Source organism: Psammomys obesus, unplaced genomic scaffold (assembly GCF_907164565.1).
Source record: "Psammomys obesus unplaced genomic scaffold, mPsaObe1.curated_primary_1811, whole genome shotgun sequence".
In the NCBI taxonomy this organism is placed as follows: domain Eukaryota; kingdom Metazoa; phylum Chordata; class Mammalia; order Rodentia; family Muridae; genus Psammomys; species Psammomys obesus.
Genome location: NW_026594263.1, coordinates 1963815 through 1978602, shown reverse-complemented (window position 1 = coordinate 1978602; position 14788 = coordinate 1963815). Strand labels below are relative to the sequence as shown.

At 38.2% G+C, this 14788-nt stretch overlaps 1 protein-coding gene across 2 annotated transcripts in view; it reads left to right on the top strand.

The window, feature by feature from the left end:
• Psmd10 (proteasome 26S subunit, non-ATPase 10) overlaps positions 1–8553 on the top strand; it is a 9092-nt gene extending 539 nt beyond the window's left edge. The window contains exons 2-5 of one of the 2 annotated variants that reach the window (XM_055618374.1): positions 2589–2687; positions 4986–5132; positions 5227–5393; positions 8155–8553. In XM_055618374.1, coding sequence (XP_055474349.1) covers positions 2589–2687; positions 4986–5132; positions 5227–5393; positions 8155–8308 — 567 coding nt within the window. In that variant the 3' untranslated portion in view covers positions 8309–8553. The remainder of the gene's footprint in view (positions 1–2588; positions 2688–4985; positions 5133–5226; positions 5394–8154) is intronic. The other variant, XM_055618375.1, reaches the window with a different exon arrangement.
• The last annotated feature ends 6235 nt before the right edge of the window (positions 8554–14788 follow it).

Genomic DNA, 14788 nt, shown 5'->3' with positions numbered 1-14788 from the left:
TTCTTCTTCTTCTTCTTCTTCTTCTTCTTCTTCTTCTTCTTCTTCTTCTTCTTCTTCTTCTTCTTTTTTAATTTCTTTTTTTCCCCCTGTTTGTGGGTGGTTTGGTCGGTTGGTTGGTTGGTTGGTTTTTTTCCTTCTTTTTTTTTTCTTTTTTATTTTGTGTGTGTGTGTGTGTGTGCCAGGAAGTTTGAGAGGAGCCGGGAATTTCAGTCAAGTATAAAAAGCAGGCGTTGTCTTCTGTTTGATAGACAGTGTTAAACATGAGTAAAGACAATGCATCATGCTTCAAAATCTCCATGTCTCTTTTAGAAGATAACTTAAAATGAAGCAACTGTTTTCTCTGGAATTTTCATTTATTACGCAGCAGGAGAATTCCCCTATGTTCACTAACTTTGCTTTGGTTATGATCTGGTAATATGGCTTAAATTTAATAAAAATGAATTATATTGAGACTTAATCCACTGAAAATGTAACCATTCTTCAGTCCAGTCAGTGGCATAAAAACAGAGCTAATCAGGATTAAGAAGTTTAATACATTCAAAGGAAGCCCATTGCCTGCTCAGTTTCCAAGTGGGTTCTCTAGTAAGGGATACAGGGACTGTCTCTGACATGAACTCAGTGGCCAGCTCTTTGATCACCTCCCTGTGGGGGTGCAGCCTTGCCAGGCCACAGAGGAAGATGATGCAGCCAGTCCTGATGAGACCCAATAAGCTAAAGTCAGATAGAAAGGGAGGAGGACCTCCCCTATCAGGGGACTAGGGAAAAGGCATTGGGGGAGAATAGGGAGAGTGGATGGGACTGGGAGGAGACAAGGGAGGGGGGCTGGAGCTAGGATACAAAGTGAATCAATTGTAATAAATAAATAAACACATAAACAAAATTAAATTTTAAAAAGTTTACTACAGCAATTAATTTGTAGATTTGCATCCAGATTTAAACCACCAGAAAAAAGGCATGTAGGAGACTATTGGTTTTAAATGAGTTAATGGTAATGTCACTTTAACTTATTTTTTTGTTCTTTAAGATATGATCTCCCTTTGTAATGCATGCTGCCCCTCCAGTCAAGATCCTCCTATCCCCCAGCCTCCCAAGTCCACCAATAATAATGTACTTGTGGGTTTTTTGTTTGTTTGTTTTGTCTTTTGACATAAGTACTTTTCTTGGTGCTGAAATATTGAGAGGTGAACAATCATAGTATTTAGGATTCTGTTATAAACAATGCCCAACAGGACCACAGAGGTGGCTCAGTGGTTTAGAACACACATTTACCTTTTCTTCACAACTTCCTGTAACTCCAGCTCCAGGAGGATCCAGTGCATCTGACCTCCCCATGCACATGTGGTTATCTGAACAAACCCACCCAAATGCACACTATAAAAAGTAAAATTAAGTCTTTTTTTTTTAAAGGAAAATTCAAGTAAAAAAATCTAGAAGAAAATATGGCAAGATGTTTTTTGTCAAATCTGGGAAAGAGGCACCTGGATCTCTCTCATCTTCCCTCTCTTTTATGTGCATTTGATTTTCATAGTTTAACTGGTGTCTGGGGACTTTGACAGGGAAGACTGTAGGTGTTCACAGCCTTGACACTTCCAGCTGGCTTCGTGTCTGAGTACCTATAGCATCTCCTCGCAACCAGGCAGCTCCCTGAGTGTCACAGTTAAATTAATTTAAAGGCTGGGGTTATAGCTCAGTTGTACAGCACTTGCTTTAACTTGCAGGAGGCCCTAGGTTTGAGTCACCAGCATCATACACACACACACACAAAATGCTATACAAGCATAAACATAATCATCACCTTATATTGCTCAAAGCTAAGAAGTACATCAATCAACACAAATAGGGACTCTTTAAAGAATCATGATTCCTACATTAAAAAAAAACAATTTTATTGCACTGATTCTGTGGGGTGCGTCGTTATAAAATAATCTCAACTATTTATATGAACATTTCTCATTTCTTTCTCCATAAGTTAATTCATGTGTTCACCAGATGTGGCATATGCCTGTAATCCTTGCCTTTAGGAGAAGGATTGAGAATTTGAAGCTAATGTTGCTACATACATGATCAAAATCAAAACAAAAATTAACTTGTTCTTTGTTGAGCCTCTCATTTAAAGTCCATGTGGTAATAGAGACTTCATAGGCACGGAGCGTGGATAGATTGACCCTGGACACATTGCTTATGTGAAGTAGTGTTGTTTTCTTTATGTACGAAACTGGGATAATATGCACCATATAGAATGGTGGGGGTCAAAAAATGATGTGTATAAAAGTAGCACAATGCTTCACATAGGTGTACCTAAGTGTCATAATTGTAAACAGCATATTTCCCATTCTGTGAATGTATTAAAATCAATGCTTCTATTCCTCTATTCTGCCCAGAATTCCTTACATTCATTGATGTTATTCAGCTGGTCACTAATACCTTGGTTTTCCAAATGCTAGTAAGTAATATGGTTTAAGGTTACCTACCTGAGGACCTGGTGCTCTTCATTTCGCATGTTCAAACTACAGGTTTTTCAGCATCAGTATTTTTTTGCCCATTTGTCTTCAAGAATGTTGATAGCTTTGTTCCCATTTCCCATATAGGACAGCAGAACAGCATTGCACTGGGCATGCTCAGCTGGTCATACAGAAATTGTTGAATTCTTGCTGCAACTTGGAGTGCCAGTAAATGATAAAGATGACGTGAGTACTATGCAGAGTTGATAAGCTCTTGGTTATCTTTAGACTCCAGCCTTGTATTTACTGAAGCCTGCATATTAAGCTCATAAACAAAATTTTAACCTTTATAAATAGGGAGTTACAGTATGATCTTAGTGAATAGGCACAGGGCTAATGATTGTACTGTTTTAGAGTGCTAATGAAACTGAATTAGAGTGCTAATTCAGGGTGAAAATACAGATCAGAGCTTATTACTGTGAACTTTAAAAAACTGTAAACATTTAATTTTGAAATTGTTGGTGACTATTGCCTTAATAATAAAGGCCTATGTATATTTATTATAATGATATTGGCTATATTAAGATAAGACTTGTAGGAGCCTGAAAGATGTTTCCATAGTTCAGGGTGCCTTGCTCTTGCAGAGGACGAAAGTTTGGTTGCAGTATGTATCTTGGGTGGCTCACAACCTCCTGTAATCCCTACTTCAGGGATCCTGACACCCCATTTTGGCCTACACACATATATACATAAATAAAAATAAATCTTTTTTAAAAAATAAGATTTTTAGAAACTGAGAATAAAAACTTTTTGTAGGCACAGGTAAATTTTCAGATTTATTTACTGAAGTAATATTTATAAGAGAATAAAAACATCAGTTTTATGGGAAAATGTTTGAACAGCACATAGTGTACATACTTTATAAAGTAATATACAATCAATTATTCCAAAGAATTGCAGAAAAATTCTTACACTATAATGGTAAGTAGAAATTGTGGAAAACATACTTCACAGAACTTCATAAATTCTGATTCTAATTTTTATTTTTTAAAGTTATTACATGGGAGAAACCTATTAGAATTAGTCTAATATACCATATCTGTGTTATAGGATTGTGTTATTTTCATTAATTAATTAACTTTATATAACAACAGAAGCTTCCCCTCCTTCCTCTTACCTCCCCTTCGCCACCCCCTCCCTTTCTCCTCAGGGTATGGGGAGGCCTCAAATGTATATCAACCCACCCTGGCATATCAAGTCACAGCAGGGCTGCGTACATCCTCTTCCACTGAGGCCAGACGTAGCAGTCCACTTAGGGAAAGGGATCCAAGGGCAGGTAACAGAGTCAGAGACAATCCCTGTTCCAGTTATTAGGAGACCCACATGAAGACCAAGCTGAACATCTGTTACATATGTGTAGGGGGTCTAGTTCAACTTCCATGCATGCTTTTTGGTTGGTGGTTCAGTTTCTGTGAGCCCCATGGACCCAGGCTAGTTAATTCTATAGGTTTCCTTCTTTCCTCACTCCTTACCTCCCTCTCTCCCTCCCTCCATCCTTACCTCCTTATCTCCCTCCCTCTCTCCATCCCTCCATCCCTTGCTCCTTTCCTCCCTCCCTGGCTGTCCTGGAACTCACTCAGCTGCTAGGCTGGCCTCACAGTTGCAGAGATCAGCCTGCCTCTGCCTCCCGAGTGCTGGGACTAAAGATGTGCACCACCATTGCCAGAGTTCTATAGGTTTTCTTGTGGTGTCCTTGACTTCTCTGGCTCCTTCAGTCCTTCGTCCTCTACTTCCACAAGATTTCCTGAGTTCTGCCTACTGTTTGCCTGTGGGTCTCCACATCTGTTTCCATCAGTTGCTAGTTGAAGCCTCTCAGAGGACAGTTACACTAGTATCCTGTCTGCAAGTATAACAGAATATGGTTAATAGTGTCAGAGGTTAGCCCTCTCTCTCTCATAGGATCGGTCTCAAGTTGCACATGTCATTGGTTGGCAGTTCCCTCAATTTCTGCTCCATCTTTATTCCTGCACGTTTTGTAGGCAGGACAAATTTTAGGTTGAAAGTTTTGTGGCTGCCTTGGTGCCCCCATCCTGCCAATGGAAGTCTTGCCTGGTTATAGGAGGTAGCCATTTCAGGTTCCATATCCCCTGTTGCTAAGAGTCTTAGCTAGGACAATTATGGCTATTTTAAAATAATTTATTTTGTTTTTACTTGTGTATATGTATGAATGTATGCGTCTATGTGCACTTACCTGTGGAGGCCAGAAGAGAGCTTCAGATTTCTAGGGGCTGAAAAAACAGACCATCTTGAGCTGGTCCTTTGGAAGTGCAGTAAGTGCTCTTAAGCACTGAGCCATCACTTCAGCTATTTTTTTTTTCTTTTGTATTCATTATTGTTTCCAAATTTTCTACAGTAGTTAACGGAGTGGGAGGAAAATGTTGTTAAATTGTTCACACAACTATGTAAAACTTGAATGAATGTTAATGTTCATACGTCGGTCCTCTTTTTTTTCCTTGGCTTTTGTAAAACCCAACTTTTATACAGGCAGGTTGGTCTCCTCTTCATATTGCTGCGTCTGCTGGCCGGGATGAGATTGTAAAAGCCCTTCTGGTAAAAGGTGCACAAGTGAATGCAGTCAATCAAAATGGCTGCACTCCCCTCCATTATGCAGCTTCAAAAAATAGGCATGAGGTATGGATCTGTTCTTGTGATTTTTTTTTCCTTTGAGGTTTAAACCTGAACAGAAACACAGATTTCTGCATTGTCTGCTTGCTGTCTTTTCCAGATTGCTGTCATGTTACTAGAAGGTGGGGCTGATCCAGATGCTAAGGACCTTTATGACGCTACAGCAATGCACCGGGCAGCAGCCAAGGGTAACTTGAAGATGGTTCATATCCTTCTTTACTACAAAGCATCCACAAACATCCAAGACACTGCGGGTAACACTCCTCTGTAAGTGACAAATAACAGCCATCTTCAATCTGCTTATAAATGCAATTCATACTGACACCAAAAAAAAAAAAATGAAAGGATACTAAAGCACAATAACGATGAGGAAAATTACCTATCATTTTACTACCCCAAAATACTGATAACATTTTTACATATTTCCTTCTAGGTGTTTTTATGCAGATAACTATATTTAGAATATAGTAGCAAAAATGAGCTCATATAGGAGTTTTATGTTTTAATCTCATAGTACATTGTAAACATTTTTCAGTGTCATTTAATGCGTTTTAAACATTTATGATGGCTACATACAATCCATTTTATGGTTGAGGTGTGATTTTAATCATACCTGACACTTTATTTAAACAGCTTTGAGCTTTTAACTGTTTTAAGTAATGATGCATAGACCAATTTGCTTAAAAACCTTTGCCCTTATTGTGGATTGTGACCTTAGAATTCTTAATTCCTAGAAGCTGAATGATTGTTTCAACAAATATACATATTTTAAGACAAATTGCTTCCAGAGGAGTTGTCTCATTGTACCTTCCCAATACTATCTTAACAGTTCCCATTACCCGCCCCCCCTTCAGCATCAAAATTACCTTTGTGTTGTGTGAGAGGTGACATTTAGTGGTTAGAATTTACATTTTGCTACAGATTTTGAAATTTATTAATGCCTAAAATTATAAGATTTTGTAATCTTTCTGTCTCTTTTTAGAGGAATTCATTCATTTTGACAGACTTTAAGTGTTCTTGACACATAAAAAATAGGAACATTATACCCTATCAATTGAAAATATTTTCTCAGTTTGTCTTTTTGTTCATGAGTTTTCAGCTGTCAGAAGTTATCAATTGCTATATAGCCAAGTCTATTAATTTTCAGTACAACTAGAAAGCTTTCTCTCATTCTGAGATTGATTGATGTGGATAAGGTGAAACCAACATTTACTTTGATAGACTTTTTTAACATACCTGTTTTTCTCCTTTGTTAAATAATTATCATTTTGGATCAGAAATTCTGGGTCTTTTTTGTAGTACAGAATAAGGGACAACCTTTTCTCCTCTAACTTTAAGACAGCTTTTTAAAGTATTGTTTTTAAAAGCTGGGCATAGTGGCACATGCCCTTAATCCCATCCCTGGGGAGGCAGAAAAAGGGAGAGCTGTGTAAGTTCGAGTTATCCTCCTCAACATAAGCTAATTTCAGGCTATCGAAGGCTCCATAGTGAGACCCTGTTTATAAACACAAAAACAAAACAAAACAAAAACCTGGCCAGCAGTGGTAGTACATGCCTTTAATCTTAGCACTTGGGAGGCAGAGAGACAGTGTTTAAGCCCATCCTGGATTATATAGCAAGCTCCTATGTTAACCAGTGATACATAGAGAGCTCCTGTCTTAAAAGACAATGAGTATTTTTTTATTAAAAACAGAATCTTCTCTCATATGACACACCCCAACCACAGTCTCTCTTCCCTCCATTTCTCTTAGCTCCCTACCATCTTTCCTTTCCCCCAGATTCATACCCCCTCCATTTCCTTTTTAGAAAAGAACAGACCTCCATGAGGCAATAGTCAAACAGGACAAAACAAGACACAATAAGATGAAAGCCCTCAAACTGAGGCTAGCCAAGGTAACCCAGTGGCAGGAAAAGAGCCCCAAGAGCAGAGAAAAGAGTCAGAGATACACCTGCCCCAACTGTTCTTAGGAGTCCCACAAAACCACCAAGCTACACAACCATCACATATATGCGGAGGACCTGGTACAGACTTATGAAGGCCCCATGATTGCCTTTTCAGCCTTTGTGAGCACATATGTCCCCTGCTTGTTGATTCAGGGGCCTTGTTCTCCTGGTGTCCTCCATTTCCTCTGACTCCTTATACTCTTTCCTCCCCATATTCTGCAGGGTCCTCCCCTGCCCCATCTCCAAGGGAAAGGACCCAATGGAGACCAAGAAAAGTATTATTTTCTTAATTCTTACTTTAAAAATCTTTCTTGTAGGCTTATGCAACTTTTTAAATGAGCATTCTAGCTTATTTTTCCATGAATCACACCTGTCGGGAAATAGTCTAGGTATTGGATTGCATAGGGTCCTTGGGAGTCAGTATAGATGCTGCCACTTTCAACTACATTAAGTACAAATATTAAGAAACCCAACTTTCCTCCCCTTAATTTCCTAATCTGTAATAGTATAGTTGTAATTTCTTTCTCACTAGATTTAGTAAAATGCTATGTAAAGTGCCTAAAACTTTGCCTGTCATACTCTGTAAGTGACTGGCAGAGATTGGTTTCTTTCCTCAACCAGTTAACTGTTGAACCTTGCTATCATAACAAAAACTTTAACCTCTGAGTCAACTTTTACTGTAATACAGTGCTGATTATACCATGATTTGCAATGTAGATATACTGATCAGTGAGATCAGATCTTTTCAACTGTTTTTCCAAAAGTCACACAAATTGTTATAGAGGCAGGACATGATTTGAAGTGTCTTTAAATTCTAACCCTGAATTATTATTACATGACATGTTTAGTGTAAGAGCCAATCAGCTGTTTTAGTAGGACCAGAATTATGATTTATGATCTAGTTTTATATAGCTATTCTACTTAACTTCAATTTACAGTCTTTTTATCCCAATTGAGTCCCCTCTCCTGATTAAATAACTTTACAGTATTGCCACTAACTAATGATCAGTGCTTTAGACTAAAAAATCTAACCATTATGTAGAACTGGTAGTGACTAGTTAATCTTTGTTATACCCAATTTCAGACACTTAGCGTGTGATGAGGAGAGAGTGGAAGAAGCAAAATTGCTGGTGACCAACGGAGCAAGTATTTACATTGAGAATAAAGAAGAAAAGACACCACTGCAAGTGGCCAAAGGAGGCCTGGGTTTAATACTCAAGAGAATGGTAGAAAGTTAAGCAGCTTGTATTTAGTCTTTGTATGTTTTTTTTTTCCTCACTGTCCTGGAAACTATTGTACTGTACACAAAGCATCTTGTGTGAATGAAAACATTTTCTAACCTTCACAATCAGACAATATGTTGTATTGCTCCTCCTGCAGTACCTATTCTAAGCTTACAACCCACTTTCCAGGTATTGAAAAACTGTTGAGATTGTTCTACTGATGCTATTTCTTGTTCTCCATTAAATCTTGATACTGTGGAGTCAGTGGTCATGACTGTCATGAGTTTTGAGCATCCTCCCATGCACCTGCTGTACACTACGTAATCAAACACATCCAGAAACAGCCAGCTGATTGTATCAGGTGGTTCTGTGCTTTCCTCTGTGTAGTGAAAACACATCCTTATTTTTCAAGTTCACTAAGAGACCTATGCCAAATATTTCTCTTTTTTCAACTATGAGGTTATTTTTTTACAGGAGGAAGTTCTATGTTTTAGTGGACCAAATTTTAAGTTGAATTGTATGTTCCTAAAGTAATAAAGAACAAAAGCTTGTGTACCCATGTAACTTTTTGACTAGCCATTTTCCTCCAAAACAAGACGTTTTTTAAAAAAAGATATTAAACGTGTCTACGTTGACTCACCTTGCTTTGAAAAGAATTGCCAAGCTTACTAAAGTGACGTATAACAAAAATATATTTTGATTTGTATTTCAAGTACTACAAACTTGTATTTCAAGTATTACAAAAAATAAACTATTGAAAGAATCTCCCAGTTGCTCTTTCAAGTCAGTTATACATTCACTCAAACCTTAAAATCTTGAGCTAAAATATTTTTCTCAGTTCAGGATAGTTCTAATGTCAATAAAAGTAATGGAGCTTGAACTACAGCTAAAATCCATAAAAATAGTAATCCTTTAAATTGTCAAATTAATGTAGAGTGAAAGGAAATTAATAATTATAAACTTGAACTCTATTTAGAAGAGTACTTTAACTGATTAGTAGTCAGCAAGTGTAGTCCAAGTGACTCTTCAAATTAATTTTTAGTTTTGTGCTGCAATTATTGCTTGAAAGATGTGATCCAATTAAATCCACACACCTTTTTTAGTTTGGGGTCAAAGACTTAAACACCTAGTGACTAAAATAAATTCTGTACATATTAGCTGCATTATTGTTATACAAAACTTTGATATGAATATTCTGAGTGTTAATATTTATTGGAATGAGTCAGGGAAGTATTTTCATATGAAACAAACATTTGTTAAATGGTGATGGTAGAATTGATCATGATGAGATTATTTGTTTCTAGAGTTTTGTTTGTAATAGGATCAGAATGTATAGTCTTTTCTCAGGGGAAAGGCCTTTCCTTTTTGTAAATTTTGAGATTTGCTCAATGAACAGTACAGATCAAGCCAAGCTTCAGGAAGCTGGTAGGCTCTTAATATTTTCTAAATCAATTATATAAACTAGGATATTAATGATCTCTGACATTGATTACATTGCTACTTGTTCATATAGGAAACCAAATAAGGAAAAGTCGCATTCAGGTCTCTAGGTCTTGTAATAAAATGAAGATGATATTTCAATTGTGAAGCTAACCCAAGAATGTAATACAGAAGAAATAGGTTAATGGAAACTGGAAACAAAATCATAAACTCTTATTTCTATGTGTAGGTGGATGCATTTGTTTTAATATAAGTGTATGTATGTGAATGAAGTGCCTGCTGACACCCGAAGAGGTTATTGGGTTCCCTAGAGCTGGAGTTAAATGTAATTTGAGCTGACTGGCAAGGGTGGTATGAACTGAACTCAGGTCCTCTTCAAGAACAGTACCTGCTCTCAACCACTGAGCTATCACTTCAGTCCTAAAACTGGAAGATTTTACATACTTAACTTTCTATTATGAAAATTTAACATTTCTCTTAGGTTTTATATTTGAGGTAAATATGTGTCTCACCTTGATAGGATGTTTTAGTTTATCTCTGTGACTGACCCCCCAGTAGTTTGATTCCATAATTCCTCAACTACTCCAACCTTAGTGAATTCCTTATATGGTTATGTCTGCTCTTGTCTGTTTTCATGTTCTTTTATTCTTAGGCTCCCATACCGGTCTGTTGGTATGTTTGCTATAGTATGAAATCTTCTTTACTTTTAGGGTTCATGGCTCCAGCTTTACAGTTCTACTGACTGCCTAAAACTGAAAGCAGAACTTTGTATTTTTTCTGTGTTTTTAGTTTTTATCAAATCCTCAAAGGAAGCCATGATTTCCCCCAAAAGGTCCCCTGAATGATAGGAATAAAGAACAGTGAATCAATTGTCCAAAGATACAGTTCAACAGCCAATTTCATCTTCTCTACTTTGTAAGATTTTTTTTTTAAAACATCCTTTCTCACTAAGATAGAAATATTCATTTTGTTGAAAAAAAAATTCCAGGGCTAAAAAAACAGCAAATTACAAAACCAAGTGTCCCTGGAACTTAAACCATTTGTGTGTGTGTGTGTGTATGTGTGTGTGTGTGTGTGTGTACATCTATACTCTAATACTCTAACAGCAGATCAAGTAGATGGCACTGTGGCCTTTTTGTAATCACTGAGATTAGTTGTAACACCCACCCTGTGCATTTCTTTTAAATTAGCAGTGGCACTGTGTTCCTAACATACAGCTCCTAAAACCTATCTGGTTTCCTAAGTGCTAGAAGTGGAAAAACTTCCTTATACATAGCTCCTATGGCTTTTTTAATATCCTGGGTATGAAGAGCAAACTTGTTCCAGTGATCAGATCTTGATGGGCCTCTGAACTTCAGGGTAAGTAGGGACTGTTCACCAGAATGGCCTAACTATGATCAAAATCTTGTAACTTTGGGTTCCACTCTTCTAACACTTCCCCTATCCTCTGGTACTGGGCTGGAGGTTCAATTAAGCGTATGCTTCAGGGTTTGGCAGGCTTCCAAGTTGCTGAATACATCCATATGCCAGGAGAGTAATGCACCCTGACTCCATGGGAACAGATGTTCCTATGCACAAGACTTTTGTACCTCTTAAGTTAGTTGTTCATGGGTATCTTTTGCAACGTCTATTTAAATTCTATTTAAATGGAATTGGAATGTTTCCATGAATTCTGTAAACCATCAAAATAGCTTTATTGAACTTCAATAGAACATTATGGAAATTCCTAGTTTGTGCCCAGTTTGTGTCACATGGAAGTGTGGATTACCTAGACAGTGATGATGAATGGTATTTGATGTAGAGAAGTAGAGGGCAGTTTTCTGGGTTTGAGCCGTTGACGTATGGGGGGTGTACCAAGTCAGGTACTGGCAGAATTGAATTCAGTAGTAGAGACACAATCAGTGTCCCCATCAAATTGCAGTTTGTTTGGGTTTTTTGGTGCAAAAAAAAAAAAAAAAAAAGATAAGTTTTTCAAGTAAATTTAATAGTTTTCCCTTTATTAACTTATCTTTTTTTGTTTAGTTTTTCAGACAGGGTCACCATGTAGACTTAGCTGACCTGGAACTGATTATGTAGCCCCAGCTGGCCTTAAACTTCTGGCAATTGTCCTACCTCTGCCTCCTGATTGCTGGAATCAAATGCATACATGGCCTGAAAAATAAACGTTTCTTACTACAACTTGTTTTTGTCTCACTGTGGTTAAGTTGGTGCAGTTAAAAGAGCATTATTATACTTAGAACCAGCAGTAAGGTGCGGTCTTGAATTTATGTCATCTCTGACTATTTTACTTCTCTTCTACCCTTTCCCCTGCAAGCTGGGTAAGCATATTTAAGGACAGGTCTGTTTTTGCAAAGTAATTGCCTGATTCCTGACTCCCACAACAGTATCATTCTACATTATCTTGCAGCTTCAGCCCTCTCCCTTCCAGAAGTCACTGTGTGGGTGCTAAAGTTGAAAAAAAAAATGAGTGCTATTAAACTCAATGTTCTTTACTTACCTCTAAAATACTTACTGAAAGTTCATCAGACTTGAATTGTACACAGGCCAGTGCAAAAAGCAAATAGTGACTTCTCAGCATCGGAGAGGTGTCACCCTATATTCTAGAGGCCATACACAAGTGTCAATATGAGTGATTTCTGATCCCCTGGCCAAGAATCCTATATTTCATTATAGGTCACTATAGTTTGGAGGTTCTTCCCAGAGCAGTGGAAATTTCAGATTTCCTCTCCTGTAGTCAACAGGTTGTTGTTGATAAAACACAAGAACGTACCATAGTTAACAAAACTATATTCTCTGTGAAGACAGGGACTGGCCCTAATTAAGCTTACACTGTACTGCCAGAATCAGAAGCAGTTATTAGATCATTATAGCTCTTTGATGCATATCTAGGGTGTGACTGATTTAAAAAAAAATAGAGTTTCTAAGGATATAAGGAGGGACTTGAGAAGGAGGAGATGGAATGTAAGAAGAGGTGGAGATGTGATCATATCTGAATATAAGCATGGATGGAAGTGCCACAGTGAAACATTGATGTGTCCAATTAATGTTAAAGATTTTAGTACTTCTTACCCTGTGGTAACTGGTAGGGGAATCATTGCCCTGATAATGTGTTATTCTACCTAAGGACTTCTTATAGGTTTTTATGTACATATTTTAGGAAGCTTCTCCAGTACTACTTTTCCCTTCTTGGCAGAGGAGAGAAGTGCTGCTAAATCAAAATCATTATGCCAGGAATGGGTTACCTCTTTTGGAATTGTTGACCAGTGACTTACCATAGAATCCTTAACACTACAGGATATTGACAATTAACAATCTTGGTTATCCTCCAGAACTTGACATTAAAACCCTATTGCTGCCCCTGCTCAGACGTAGCCCATGTCAGCTCAGCATCCAAGTTGGTTTTCCTAGTAAGTGGAACAGAGACTGTCTCTGACATTAACTCAGTGTTGGGCTCTTTGACCTCCTCCCCTTCCCAAGGGAGGAGCAGCCTTGCCAGGCCAGAGAGAAGGACATTGCAGCCAGTCCTGATGAGACCTGATAAGCTAGGGTCAGATGAAAAAGGAGGAGGACCTCCCCTATCAGTGGACTTAGAGAGGGGCAGAGAGATGAGGGAGGGAGGGGGCTATAGCTAAGATACAAAGTAAATAAACTAATTAATATAAAAATAAAAATTATAATTAAAAAACCCCTACTAGTATACTTGAGTTCAAAACATGGAGAAATCAAGCTGATAACCACCTGGAAGCTTCATACTGATTCACCAGCTTTATATAATGCTGGACAAGGGCTATGGACACTACAGGAGAACCAAGTGATCATCAGTCTTCCCCAGCTCTGAATCCTGAAAGCTACAATAACAACTGACATGACAAATGTGGCCCTGGCTGCAATATCATGGGACTAACCAACTGCTTTACAATTGGGTCTACGGCTGACTGCACAAGTTGAAATTCATGGCTGGCACTATCAGAGCCAAGAACTTGTTGCTAAATGGGTCAGAGACCCTAGAGGAAACCTGCTGTTATTACTTTGCTTAATGGGCCTATGTCATGAATGATACTCAAGTCAAACAACTGCCATATTTGGAGTTCAGCTGCACCCCTTGGCAAAAGAATTATTCCAGCTGGACTTGTTGATGGTTTACATACCACTTCTCCTCCAGCCTGAGTACCCAACTGTTCTCTTCTAACTGGCAACTCTGCATGTAGCCTGGGTGAGGATAGAGTATATAAAGGCCAGGAAAGACTAGATTGGGGTCTATCTATGCAACTATGTGCAGGCCCTCACTCTGCTGCATAAGGATTTCCAGTGTGGCCAGTTGCGGGAAGAGTGCCTACCCCTCTATAACGCTCTCTGTAAGTTCAGTAAATTCATCGATTCCCTGGAATAAAATTTAGAGGAACTGAACCAACTTTGTCACTGGGACCTAAGAAGAGGTGAGCATTGCCTGCATCTCTCCATGGGAAGGAATTTTCGCAACAGCATAGTATTGAACTGAATCCTAATGACTTATTGTTATATCTATAGATTATCACAACCTAAACCCTTACTGTAGACGCTTCTTTTTTGCGGTAGATGGCAGTTAACAGACAGACCCATAACTGGCTAAGGTGCAGATAATAAGATACTGTGGAATACTCATCCTTAAATGTGATGTATGAAACACATCCATTCTTTCCAAAGCTTAGAACTCGCTGTAGAAGAGGAAGGCAGAAAAACTGTAAGAGCCAGAGGCAGTGGATGAGTGAAAAAAAAATTCTGTTTTGTAGATGCAACAGACCAGCTCTACATAGGATATGACAGCATGTACAAGATCTGAAAGCTCAAGCTAGACAAAATTTTAACATTGAGAGGGGAGGAACATGATGTCCCACCTCTAACTAAGGAGTTATTAGCAACTTCTACCTCCTGGGAGATTACTTTCTTTAAGGATGTAGTTCTGCTAAGGTGACCATGCTCCACTGGAAGGCCACAAACCCAAAAGGCAGCACAAATTATACTTACTCGTGTGTGTGTGTGTGTGTGTGTGTGTGTGTGTGTGTGTGTGTGTGTGTG